The sequence below is a fragment of the Heliconius melpomene genome, chromosome 10 (assembly GCF_056956725.1).
Source record: "Heliconius melpomene rosina isolate 202511_hmr_F chromosome 10, ASM5695672v1, whole genome shotgun sequence".
NCBI classification, from domain to species: Eukaryota; Metazoa; Arthropoda; class Insecta; order Lepidoptera; family Nymphalidae; genus Heliconius; species Heliconius melpomene.
In genome coordinates, this window is record NC_140398.1 from 17,338,286 (window position 1) to 17,353,195 (window position 14,910).

General features: G+C 31.7%; 1 protein-coding gene across 3 annotated transcripts in view; it reads left to right on the top strand.

The window, feature by feature from the left end:
• conu (Rho GTPase-activating protein conundrum) overlaps positions 1 to 14,910 on the top strand; it is an 82,522-nt gene that overhangs the window by 57,671 nt on the left and 9,941 nt on the right. For all 3 annotated transcript variants that reach the window (XM_085192165.1, XM_085192166.1, XM_085192167.1), the window contains one exon: positions 4,084 to 4,322. In XM_085192165.1, the coding sequence (XP_085048291.1) occupies positions 4,084 to 4,322 (239 nt within the window). The remainder of the gene's footprint in view (positions 1 to 4,083; positions 4,323 to 14,910) is intronic.

Consider the following 14,910-nt stretch of genomic DNA (forward strand, 5'->3'; position numbering starts at 1 on the left):
ACACAATGCCTACAGAACTTTGCGGAAATTGGGGATCGGAAGTGTCTTAATGAGAACAGAGTGTCTTAATGTAATTCGTTATTAATTTTGGTACTACAAATACAAAATTATGTTCCTCTATTGAGGTGTGATATGATATTAAAAAAGGAGGAAGAAAGTCAACAATTTACCTGGTTCAAGTTTTTTATTAAAGTATCTATTGAAACAAACAAAATAATATTTTTAAAATAATCTCATTTAGTTATTTTACGTAAAGTATGGTAAATAAAATTAATTATAATTATTTAGATATCTAAAAAAAACTTTATTTAAATTAAAGTCAAAAATTCTTCAGTCGGTCTACTCGTAAGCTTAAAAAAGACTGAATATAAAGCAAGGAGAGAATGATCACTAAATATGAAACTTTGTGACAAGACAATGCAACTTTCCATGTGTTATCTATGTCTCGAGTTCACACGCCTTAATATCTGAGTAGTGGCATAAGGGCGATGTGGAAGTGGGAGTGGTTTATTTTAGTCGGCCAGGATGTTATTTGTTTGCCTAAAACCCGTCTATTTATAGATTCTCACATTAATAAACGTTCAGACTGTGTAGAAAATTGATTATATTAACTTATATATCCTTAATCTTTAGAAATTAAATATTTATTTAAGTTTATATTGCCATTTCTTCGCTCTGGTGTTGAGGCAAACCGCGGCGTTGAGTTCCGCCACTCAACACGCAATGCCTCCAGAATTCGACGGAAAATGGGGAAAGTTACTTAACCATTCATCTCCGACTTTGTTTATCACCTCTTAATATCAGAAAAATAAATAATAAAAAATAAAATTCCATTACATACCATGTAATTATATAGTAAATACTTTTTATAAATATTTTTTTTAAACAGCTCCTACCTTATAAATTTAATGTTAATTAAAACCACACACCCTCAACAAATCACACGTTCCAAGTAAATAAGACCATTCGTCTCCAAGACAGCTCCTTTGAAGGAAAATTACAGCTTGAGGCGCACAAAGAGAAAAAGTTACGTTGACTCAGAGGTTATTTTTATGAGCGGTCGCTTCTGATCGTTAACTTAACCAGTTAAATGTTGTTTTCGAAATATTTGAGGGCGTAGTGGCTTAGTGGCAGCTCTGATAGTTCTGAGTTCGGTTCTCATTTGAGGAAATAATTAATTTAGTACTTAACAGAAAATTTTGTAATTCCATTGTTATTGGTCATAGCGTTATGTAATTTGGCTAAAAGCCTTCCTGGTATATGGAATATCCAACACAAATACGAGTTTTTTTATTTCAATTTAAAATAGTAGTTCTTGGGATTAGTGCGTTCAAACAGCATAACAGCGTGAAGTATAGCTTCAAAAAAAATCTTTTGCTTTTTACACTTTTTTAAACCTTAAAGAAAATGTAATAAATTTACATATAAACTGCTTTACTTTTTAATCACCTTACAGTATTATATTGAAAGTAGTTAGTTTTATTTTAATTTTAAAACAGCTCAACATGCCCTGTATTCTATTCTATTTGGCGGCGCGTGCATACAAAACCAAAAAGGATGGCTGCGGCCTGCGAGCGCAGTCAGTCACACTGACTCAAGCGCTATTTCGGTATACGAGTATGTCCTGCTTATTACTGTTAGTTAGTGTTGTTAGTTAAAATGAGATATAACATTTGATACTTGTTTTGAGGATTTTTAAGTATAGTAAATATTCTTAAAAATACTTCAAGTTTTTCCTACATATTAGACGGAGGGTACCTAGTGCTAAGATACTCCGTTGCTAACTAATAGCTTTTTTATTTTAATATACATATTTAATGAATATTAAAAAACGCCACTATCATTTTTGATTAATTATATTTTATGTTTAAAGTAAACGAAATTGAAACTAGCTACACCATAACATTTTTGTTTAATCATTGTTTTGTTTTCTATTCCGTAGATATATGTCTCCAATATTATTTTTTTCTCATATATCTTCCATGTTTAGTACAGACAGCGATCAGTTACTTTTTTTATACATATAGATATGAATTGTTGTTAGCCAAGCGACAATTAATCGAGTGTAGGTGTACCAACAATCTGGTCATAAAAGGAGGACCCCACTTAGTTCAAGTCCGTTAGTTGCGATGTTAGATTTTATTTGAGATATTTACTTTGAGTTCCGTTATTCCTGCAATTATAGGTAAGTGGAATAATAATGAAAGTGTTTTTCCTTTCTAATTCATTGCTCCTCAATAAACCTTTTTAGGCTTTTGTGTATTGTAATCTTTTATTTTTTTTTGTAGAAATTACAAGTGGGACGAAACAGTAATAGCTTTTGAATATGTGACAAGATTTTTCTAACGTATATACTATATTTCGTTCATTCATTCTTCTTTCTAATTATCATATAGGTAACTACTATATATTTTTGTTAATTTTGGGACAGCTTTTGAGGTCGTCGTTTCGCAGCAGTACAGCTTCCGATTGTAAACGCGATGATTGTGAAATTATTTATTTTCATTTCGTCGTTATGTCTCTACAATTAGAGGGTGGGTGGGGGTCGTGAGTGTCTTTACATTAGTTTCCACTTTGCATACGGGATACAGCGTGAGGCTAAAAAAATGAAAGAGGCACTTTTAGTGGTCTTTGTGACAGCAAGTAAAATTTATTAAAGACGCATACCAATTTACGCTACTTAAACTGCGTAATGGACAGGTTGATGAGTAAATACATCCATACATACATACATACAATATACATACTTCGCAATTTGCTGATTATATTTTTTTGTTTCGGAATTTGCAAACCAAAGCTTTCAAGAAACCAAACAATGCCCGAACGATATCCAAAGTTCCTTAACCTTAGGTCGGAGTGTTTCTGCTTCGGTACTGAGTTATAATAAATTGGCCGTCACTTTTTATAGCACGGCAAGTTTTGTATTGATTTGTAATTCAATTTCATGCGTTTATTACTTACATGGCATGAGTGAGTAAGGAGAGATAGAGTACCATTATGAATCTTTTTTTAGATACCGTAGAATTAGAGAAACTTCTTATTTCTCTTTTCTTCTTCTTCTTATTTATGCTTTATGCTTAGCTTCACGATGTGTCCTTAACTTGAGACATTGCATGTTAAGTGGCCCACTAGGGGCGCGACTAGGTTATGGGTTTAATTTGTGGGCATCGATCGAGTAAATTAAATATTTAATATATTCATCTCCTCGTCCAAACGAGACAAAGCGTGGCATTGTCTTCTGCCATTTAACACGTCATGCCTTCAGAATTCGGCTCTAGGCCCCCAGGTACCCTGTGCCTGTACCTACCCTGCTATGTGAGAATAAAGATATAGAGATCTTGATTAGAAGATCACCTATCTATTTTAAATTGCGAGGGCAAAAAACTTATTATCGCGAACAAAGTTCCGACGATACACGACTTGTACTTGCTGAGAAAAAAAGAAGCGCGGAAGATAAAACGAAGGCGTACGTAATGGACATGTCCGAAAAAAAAATATAGTGTTTTTTGTTATCATAATGAATCTGCAAGTTGTTTTTTCTTATGATATCGATGGTTTTTTTTTTCTATAAAATATTATCGTGTAACTTTGCATATTGAAACGTGAGAAGCTTTGGGACGTCGATTTTAATTACAAATTTTATTACGATCTGTCTTTACTGTGATTTTTGAAGTTATTTTCGTCTAGTAATGAATATCTCATCTTTCTAATATAGATGATAAATTTTTTGAAATATATTATACAAAATAAATAAAATTTAGTTGTAAGTCTAATAATATAATTATGAATTTGAAATATTTTCTTTCATATTATAAAAAACTAGTCGCCTGCAACTTTATTTACGTGGACTTTAAGACAACATTGAAAAATCTGTTTTTCTTTTTCGTTCCCGTAAGAATTTAAAGAAATCCTTTATTAGTGTTACAAAACACTTAGTAGCAGCTTAGTAGTTTGTTTGTTTGTTTATATATTTATCTTAAAACAGTTTATTTATCTACATAATTATATCAATTTATTTATTATAGAAAATTCTTTTTCCTCACATTTAAATGCGATTATACAATTTTACATTTCTATTTACAGAAGGCGAATTAGAAGCGGAATGGCTACAGGCAGCTGGGCTGGGTTCCTTAGCCGCACCTTTTCAAGCCGGGCTGGAAGTGACCGAGGCCCAGCTAGGAGAGGCTGTGCGACCTCTCCCCAGAGAGCAGGCGGCTGCAGTGAGACGCAGGGTTAGACGACTTAACAGAACTGTTAGGAGGAAACGGGCCGCGTCGCGTGCTAAGAAACCAGATATAAGGGACGTCTTCAGGGATCTAGAAGTGAGTGTATTTTTTATTGCTTTTCGTTTTTTTTTATTTTGACGCTGTTAGTATTCTGCATATAGCAGACTAGCGGACGCGCGCAGCTTCGCTTGCTTATTTAGGGGTAAATTGTAATAAACCATGAAACACATGTTCAATGAACTTTTACGAGTCTAAATTTAAAATTTTATGAAAATCGGTGGCGATTTAAAGATTTTTCCATACAAACTTTAACCCCTTATTTGCACCCTTAGGGAGAGAATTCTAGAAAACCATGAAACATGTGTTCAATTAAATACTTTTAAAAGTCTGAATTTCAAATTTTATAAAAATTGGTGCTGATTTTAAAAAAAATCTATACAAACATTCAACCCCTTATTTGCACCCTTAGGGGAAGAATTCTAGAAAACCATGAAACACGTGTTCAATTAAATACTTTTAAGAGTCTGAATTTCAAATTTTATAAAAATCGGTGCAGATTTAATTTTTTTTTCATACAAACTTTCAACCCCTATTTCACCCCTTTAGAATTAAAATTTTTCAAAATCCCTTCTTAGTGGATGTCCAGATTACGAAAGTAAACATCTGTCCAAATTCCACGTTTCTACGCACAGCGGTTACGGCTGTGCGTGCGTCTTACCTCAGTCAGTGAGGACAAGTCCTTTTATATATATAGATTAGGCAGAGATAACATAATGGTAAGACACTCCGCTCCCTACTTTTCGTCGATTTTTTATGACCATGTGTGTTGAGGGGCGAAACTTATCGCCTAGTTTTGTTTCTTACCAGAGTGAAGAAATGGAAATTAAATAATTGATTCCCCTAGTGATAGTGGAAAATATGTTCATATTAAGAAATTCAAGTATTTTCGTTATCGATTCATCAAACAGTCCTCCCTGTTGTCCCTCGCAAGACGCATTAGGTCACAGGTTCAAAACCTTTTGAATCTTCGGTTAGGCTTTCACTACATATAGGTACAAATATCATACAGTCGAAAACATTCTATTATAGACTAACGTCTTTACAACACCATGTGTGAACTATAGTTCAACTTCGTAGAAAATAACCAAAATGACAGATTTCTTTTTATCTTTTACGCAAAAAAAGAAACGAGTCTAACATAATGTGGCAACACATCGAGAAAACGTCTTACATAATTTATTTCGTGAAACTTGACAAATTGTGTATAATGCTTAGGTTCGGTTTAATTAGGCAATAAAGTTTCTCTAAGCCTTTACTTTTAATAAGCTTTAAAATACAAGGTAATCAGGTTAACGAATTATATAAGAAATGGAGGCACTTACACGCTAGGTAAGTATTACAAAATATTATTCTCACCATTCATCGTTGGATGATATAAATCTATAAGATATTTCAAATTGCCCCTTGTATTGGTAACCGGTCTGTAATGCCATTTAATGGCTTCATAATACTTTTGAAGAGTTAGGTAAAGTTAATAACGGAGATGATTATAAGAGAAATTGTGTAGATTATTTTTTCTTTTTAATATGACAGTTGTCAGTTTTTATTGAAAAATATGTTAAAAGGAAGGTTTAAATAAAAAATATGTTTAAAGTTAAACGGTAGAGAGTGGAGTGATGTGCCATATAAACTAAAATTCAATCTAAGTAAGACAAGCAAATAAAGTAAATTACAAGGATATATAAAAGACAAAAATTTGCGTAAATTGTACTAAAAAGTAAACTGTAACCTTTGTATTGAAAAGAGCAACTGTTGAGTGTTGTGTCGCCTGTTCTCGGTAGAACTGAAATCCGAGCTGGCGGTAGCTTTAACATTCGATAAATTAAAAGTGCTTGCAAAAGTCCATTTTAGTAAAAAAAAATTTGAACTAGAATTTAATGTTGAAACTGTTTATTTAAAAAAAAAAATACTAACGGTTTCAAGAAAAAGAATTAAGTAATGTTATAAATAACATTGCTTAATTTAAAGTCGCTAATTAGAATTCTAAAGTCATGGGAATCTTTTCTGCTTATTTTTTACATGTCTCACTAACTTTTACCTTCGGCTTCGCCTCCGTGGTTAAAAAGGAGTAATTAAGATTTATGTAATGTTATATAGCTTTATAGCCGTTGTCAATAAATGAATGAATAAAAATACCATTGAGGCCCTCGTGGCGCACGAGCGGCAGGGGCACGAACGTGTGATTGTAACGCGACGTTGTGGATTCGATTTTCACTCGGGACAATATTTTATTGTTTATCAATATGTTTGTCTCTTTGCTGTGGTACCAGGGCAAAGAGCGCGGCGTTGGGTTGCAGATTAACTGCAACCCAAAAAACACTGCTTAATCTGCTATGTGCTTACAGCGTGAATCTAAAAAATATACAGATAAAATATTATTTACCTTGATATTTCATATACGGTAGTCTATGATTGCCACCGTGCATCATCGTTAACGAGCAGGTTAAATTTGTATGGTAATTTTGGAAGCCATTAAATATAGTTTTTTTTTGTTATTTTTTCTATTCATATTTCGCAAACAATTTTAATAGTTTCCTATCAGTTTTATGAAATCGATTTAAAATATTACCAAGCAAAGGTAAGAAATTTGAATCGTTAAAACCCCAATTAATCGACCGACAAACATAAAAAATATATAGTTAACTTTTTATAAGTAATCGCTTAAAAATAACAAAATATTTAATAATTATTGAAAATTGGTTAAAATAAATTATTTATATTATCTGTAGGTACGTTAAATGTCTACCAAAAATTGAAGCTGCAGCTGCATTTTTACGTGTAAAGTTTTTGATAGAACAATAGCAAAATAATCTCGTAATATTAATTTAGATAAATTTTATTTCTCAACGTAAAAAAAACATTTTACTAGTTTTGGTACCGTTAAGTCTCAACTGTAGAACTGGTTTGGCTGTAAATATGTCATAATTTTATTTTATAGTTTATATGTAGAGGCCGTCGTTGCGCAGCGGCACAGCCTCTGACTGCAGATGTAAAGATTGTGAGTTCGATTTCCAATTGAAAAATTGAGCAGAAAGTGGAAACTGAGTGTCTTCACCTTTGCTTGCCTGGTTATGCTATGCTACGTTTATGCGGGACACAGCGTGAAGCTAATTAATAACCATATCTATGACTACTGTTGAATAACATGGTTGCTAAGTTGCCTTCGAATTTTCCTTTTCGTTGTATGTGGATTCGAGTTTTATTTTTTTAATATATTAGGTATGTACCTATACATAGACAATTATTAGACAATTATATATAAAAATTATAAAATTTCTGAACGTAGCGGGATTTGAACCCGCCCTTGGAAACCGCCCAAGCACTCTGACCACTAAGCCATACGTTCTCATCAAGCTATGTCGAAATACTTATACGATTATCACAACTTATTTATGTAGTTAGCATCCCGCTACGTTTAAAATTTTTTATACGTTTTATAAATAAGTATTTTTCTTTCCTAAGTGTGGAATAACAGTTTGAATTCATTAAAAAAATATATAGATATTTGTACGCAACATTTGTTCAATAATATATGTAAATACATACAGTATTTTAATAAAACAATATTAATAAAGCAGATAAACATATTTTATGTACTAATATTATTCGTTCTTGCACTCGATTTCCTTTTTTATCTACTCGTATTAATTACTAGGCCTGTTTACAATTTCTTAGCGTTGATTTAAATGTTATATTAGTTTGAATCACGCAACCAATACACGTAGCCTATAAAATTCATTATTTTTTTATCTTTATGCATATCCGGATATATTTAACAGAATAGTTAACAGTGCTGAGACTCTCCGTTTTCTACGCATCCAAAAAACACTTCAGGAAATAGTTTTTTTCGAATTTATGGTTCTTAGCTAGAACTCTTACTGATTTTGTATTATCTAATCATCAACTTTCATGACATGGAGGCAAAATGAATACTGCATTTTTCTGTCTTGGCAGTTTCAGGTATTTATAATTTCCTTTCAATATAAATATGAACTTCCCTCAAGTAAGATAAGCATCCACAATGATCGCGTGCAGTCAGGCGCGTCCAAACTTCGCCACGTAACTGATTACTGATATACACATTTGTTATAGACTGGGATCCGACCGTTGAATCCTGCATAAACGAGTTTTCTTAATTAAACCTATATTAATGAATAATACATGATTAGTAGAACAGATTACACCTGGGTTGCCTGGAAGAATCCTGCCGCAATCACCTTTAATTACATTTTTTCGTAACTCGTTTTTGGAGAAAATTGCACCCATACGTTTTTTATATGAATCGCACATCATTTGAAAGATAATCGCATAAGGAATTGGAAAATTAAGGGTTGCCAGCTCTCAGTCTGCCGCAAGTCTAGGGTTGCCTGGTTTAAAGTTGTCACTAAATGTTAATAATTTGCACTCATGTGTTTTTTTAATGAATTATATATCAAATTAAAGCTTATTTTTTTCTGAACACTATAAAACAGGGTTGCCTGGAAAGTTCCTGCCGCAAACAGGGGTTGCCAGCGTTTGAAATATTTTATTCCGGTTCCGTTTGACTATGAGAATAGACGATGAAATGCGCGGTCTGCCTTATGTTTTAAAGTAAACTATTATATAATAGAAGATCAATCTTAAAATCAATGTTTATTCTAATTGTTCAGCTGTTAAATGATGATTTTAATCATATTAAGTACACGCAGAAAACTATTTAAAGATCATAGGGCAGAAGAAATCATCCTTATTTTTCAAGTAAAATAATGAATCTATAATATTGAGTCTTTGCAAAATCTATTTTCTAAATACTAATATTTATTTATTAATTTAAATTACCATTTTGAAACAATTAAATTATCTAATTAAATAAATGTTTACAAATATCGATCGACTATAAGGTATTAATATACATACATATACATCATGTTCCCTTAATATAATGAAGGGTGACCATTATTGCGGATATTTTTTTTATTAATTATATTGAAAAATACATTTCAATGAACTCTCTCTCTCTCTCTCTCTCTCTCTTCGTCCTCTACTTGTTTGATTTGACAACGCTTGCCGCAATTTTTTTTTCTCACGCAATTTTTAATAATTTGCATAGGAAAGAAATATATATAATAGAATTGTAATAAACAAAACTAAGTTAGCAAAATAAATTCGAAGAAAATCCGACAGTAATGCCGACTAATAAACGCTATTTACGGTTTATGACCAAGAGTCGGCAAATATCAATTAGTTGGCTATTTTCTACTATAGATAAACATTTTGCGGCGCCATACAAAGCAAACCAAATGCAATAAAATTATTTTCGAAGATGTATTGTTTCTAAATGCAATAAAAGTGCAGATGGCCAAATGAGTTGTTTTTGAGCATATTACTTAGTTACTTACCTTTAGTTTTGGAGTAAAGACGTTTTTACTTGACAAAAATGAAGATGTGAAAATGTGATAGAATTTAATAAGGAATCTTTCCAAAAGTGCAAAATTATCTTATTGTTTCGCCAAAATATGAATTTTAAATACAGTGACATTTTTTTAAATAGTGACACAATGCACGGTTATCATTTACAGTGTTACAAAAAGTTCATTGTTTAAAAACAAAAATATAAAGAAGTATTTTTTAATTATTTTCTAATGCAAAACGTAAGTATACTTTAATGTTTAATATTATATAGTTTAATAAAATGTGACAATTGTGGCCGTGGGAATTGCCTCAGTTTTGATTACACTAAGTTAGGGACGTGAGTGAGTGATTACGCTTTATTATAATTATAAGGACAATTCTTTCAGACCTAAATGCCTTAAAAACTATCAGCATAGACGGACAAGTTCTTGCTAGCGACATTTTTTTATCTATATTTTTTAATAGTTTTTATTAGTTGAATAGTTTTCATTTACTTTGCAAAAACGTAAATATTCGTACCAAAAAGATGGGCGCCATAGTTCTTTCTACGGATACGGACGGCGTTGTCAAATCAAACAAGCAGAGGGCGAAGAGAGAGAGAGATTGTTTATTGAAATGTAATTTTCCATATTTTCTTAATTAATAAAAAAAATATCCGCAATAATTGTCACCTCTCATTATATTAAGGAAACATGTTGTAATTAATACCTTATAGTAGATCGATATTTGTAAACATTTACTTAATTAGATAATTTAGTTGTTTTAAAAGGGTTATTTAAATTAATAAATAAATATTAGTATTTAGAAAATAGATTTTGCAAAGACTCAATATTATAGATTCATTATTTTACTTGAAAAATAAGTATGATTTCTTCTGCCCTATGATCTTTAAATAGTTTTCTGCGTGTACTTAATATGATTAAAATCATCATTTAACAGCTGAACAATTAGAATAAACATTGATTTTAAGATTGATCTTCTATTATATAATAGTTTACTTTAAAACATAAGGCAGACCGCGCATTTCATCGTCTATTCTCATAGTCAAACGGAACCGGAATAAAATATTTCAAACGCTGGCAACCCCTGTTTGCGGCAGGAACTTTCCAGGCAACCCTGTTTTATAGTGTTCAGAAAAAAATAAGCTTTAATTTGATATATAATTCATTAAAAAAACACATGAGTGCAAATTATTAACATTTAGTGACAACTTTAAACCAGGCAACCCTAGACTTGCGGCAGACTGAGAGCTGGCAACCCTTAATTTTCCAATTCCTTATGCGATTATCTTTCAAATGATGTGCGATTCATATAAAAAACGTATGGGTGCAATTTTCTCCAAAAACGAGTTACGAAAAAATGTAATTAAAGGTGATTGCGGCAGGATTCTTCCAGGCAACCCAGGTGTAATCTGTTCTACTAATCATGTATTATTCATTAATATAGGTTTAATTAAGAAAACTCGTTTATGCAGGATTCAACGGCCGGATCTCAGGGTATTAGTTGCCTTGTAATTAAAGTGTGTTTCTAATTATTAACACTTAATTTGCACTTTTAACACTTAATAGATTTGTTGTTAATAACGTGGTAATTGTATATTTAAATAAGGTTATATATTGTTTTTTTTATATAGCTTTACGATATTCTCCGTAGGTATATCAAATGGTGAACAGGGGGAACCTAGTATTAAGATACTCTATTCTTCACTTTTCGAGATATTGCGTGTTGAGTGGCGAAATTTAGCTCTGCGCTCTCTCTAGCAGATGGATGAAGTATAAATAATTAATAATTTCCACCATGGGGCAATTGAACCCATAACAATTTAGACGCTGTTCCGCTGCGCCACCACGGTCTCGGGTGTAGATACAATTTCATAAATAGTATTTGAATGACTAAGCTGCTTAGTTCCATTAAGCTATACCAATGTCGTGTCGAATTCAATGCTGCGGTCGTATTTAATACGGCGTGCCGCGTACGGCGTAATACACCAAAATTGATTAAACTAGTCGAAAGCTTGCCATGATTTGCGAGACCTTGAGTTTCAGATCTAAGCTTAATTTCTTTAACATTTAATAACATCGTTATTAAATGAATAAAACATAGAGGCTAGTGGTGCAGTACCACAAGTGTGCGTCTGTAAGTAAACGCGACAGGTCGTAGGTTCGTAAAAATTTGAATATTTGATGTTTGGTAGTGGCAGGAAGTTTTAATGGAGTAGGTAGGTACCTACACTAAATTTTTATGATAATTACAAACTCTATGTGCGGTTACATCTAGAAAATAAATCGAAAGATATGAAATGTATGTATAATTTTGTCTTAAATGCTAAAAAAACTGTACTTTTGACTTTTTATTCAATTTTATTCGAACGAGCTTATTTGCAAATACCTTTGGAATGATATCATCGTGTAGGACTAAAAAACATTTAAATTTCGACAAGATTGCAACAATTTTTTTATTAAATTGGCTGAAACTGTAGTTTTCAATGTACATATATTGTCTTTAAAGTTATGAAAATACGAAAGTAATTTGGATTAATAAATAAATAATAGTGTAGTTCTAGTGGGCGAAGCCGCGATCGAGTCGCTAGTAACTATATAAAAATTGGCACATTCTAAGTGCGAGAAGTTACTATGACTGCAGGCCAGTTCCAAACACCAAAGTCTCCATCTTTACAATATTAGTATGGATAAATATATTTTTGTTCTTCCGCAACTAAGCAATTTTAGTTACAATTTATAAGTAACTCCCATTATAATTGTTCGATATACTTTAATGATATATTGAGACAATACCAGCGTAGTAGGTTAATGGACCTCAAAGCAGAGCGAGTAATGGACGATGACTCGCCATTCTAATATGCACTTATTATATGTAAACCAATATGGAGTTGATCTTGATAGTTATCTAGCACTTAACTGTAGTTATAATAACTTTGTAAAAATATTATGAACATAATGGGAACATTAAGAATACAATGAAATTGAGGCTAGTCAAATACCTACCACCCACAGATACCCACTCGAGGAAATGAAATGTTTAACATTTTTATTGCCTATCGGTCCAGGATTTGGCGGAAAGTGCGTAAAGAAAGCGTCTTAATGGGAACTTAGTGTCTTAACACTAGGTATCTTAAAAAATAATACTCTATGAAGTTTATTTTTAAAATTATTGCAATAGACAGGACTGTCAGTAAATTAACAGAGAGCCAGTTAGTTTTCGTTCAATATACAATGCAATTAATCACTCTACTAAAAAAATATTTAATTTTAACACAGTTATGAGTCTTTTTATCGGCAATAAAGAACAATGATTGAAGATTTTTTATTTTAAATCATATTTTACCGTTATAGCTATTACTTGATTCTATCAATTGATAGGCACTTAAAATTTTAATTCTATCAGCCGTCATCTAGCACCATAAAAACTTTATTATTTTATAGTTATTTATATTTTTTTTATTATAACACCATAGAGTAAAACAGGCGATGAAGGAACATAACGTTGAACATACTCTTACTAATCACTACTACCATCACATTAATACTATAAGTACTGTATATCTGGCAGTAGGTAAAACCACATGGATCAGTCCTCACTCAGGAGAACTAATATTTTTATTATGCCCTTCACTTTTGCCAATTAATATGTATTTTCACAAATGCGGGTGGAAAGCTGGGAACAGAGTGTCTTTACACTAAGTATCCGCTTCTTAAATTTAGAGCAAATAAGCTATATAGAAATGACCCTTAACCTTCTAACAATTTAATCTGTGTGTACAAACTGTATGAAAGTAAAATAAAACATCAAAAATTAATAATTATATAACAGAACAATCGTTATTTATTTATGTTTTCCTCTCGATTTAAGCAAAAGCTATTAATTAAAATTCCAAGAAAAATATTTGAAATTTTACACATTTAACAATATCTAATGCGATAATTAAGATTCTTTTAAAGTAGACTGGCACTAACATTAAGGGACACGATAAACCTGTCATTAGTGACGTTCATTACGCACAGACCCAATATTTAGTTTGAAAATGACTTCGATAGGGAACAACCGCTTTACGCGAGATAAATTTAGTTAATATTTAGTTATTTATAATAGTAATATTATATAAAATATTTAGTAATTTATTCCTTACATACGTTTGTAATCATGAAAACGTGCAATAATGGATTAAAGTAACATAAACGGATACGCTAACGCAAATTGCGGTGCGTCCGGCGAATTTCAAAATTGGCTTACACAGTGTTGGGTGGTTGGGTGCGATCGGTGTGTTTACTGCTGTTGTATTTTCATTTGCTGAACTTATTTTGATGTGATTTTCTAAAATGCTGTGCGAAACAATGAGGCATAAAGTGTGCGAGAAGATGGTGAATTGCAAAGGGCTGGCGTTGATGCGGTCTTATCTCGATATATTGGTATTTGACTTTGTTTTTTTTTATTGTGATTAACATACGTATGTTATATATATTATTATTTATTATAATAATCTATTTCTACATTCTTTAATATGTGAATCTATGTACTAATTGGGTGTCGAACCCATGTCCTCGGCAGAAGCAATAAATTCTGCATGAAGATGACTCTAAAATTTTAATATTTTACTATAACTAATATGATTTCCTTCCTTCTGGGTCTATCATATATAGCTCCTGGACTCTTATAGTATATATTATGTGGTGTCGGTATTATAAGATGTAGACAATGTTTACTAATAAAAAAAACATTATTATATTATCAAATTTAGAAATCTACTCCGGCACGACTGCGGCAAAGTCACGTAAATCTGCTTGTATGTGTATTATATATTAATAGTATAGAAATCATATAACGTCAAGGATATAAGGCCTGCTGCACATACATAGCTATTATGTTGTTAATAATATTAATAAGTTTGAACTAATTATTACGCTCTTGAATCAATTTAAAGATAAATGAAAAAGGCCGACTTGTATGCAATTAATTGTAACTCAATTTTACTAAAATAATAATAATATCTAATGTTATTGACATATCTAATGTTATTCACATTAGATATTATTGATTTTATATAATTCCGTATTGAGTGAAGGAATTCAACGCCAAAATGAATACTAACCTTAAACACAACACTGTCAACGTGTGAATGTGAACGTAAAGGTAGCAGTTTCGATCCTGGATGAACATATTTAAATAATGTTTATTTCCTTGCTCTGGTATGGCCACGCTCTCTGGCTACTAAGAC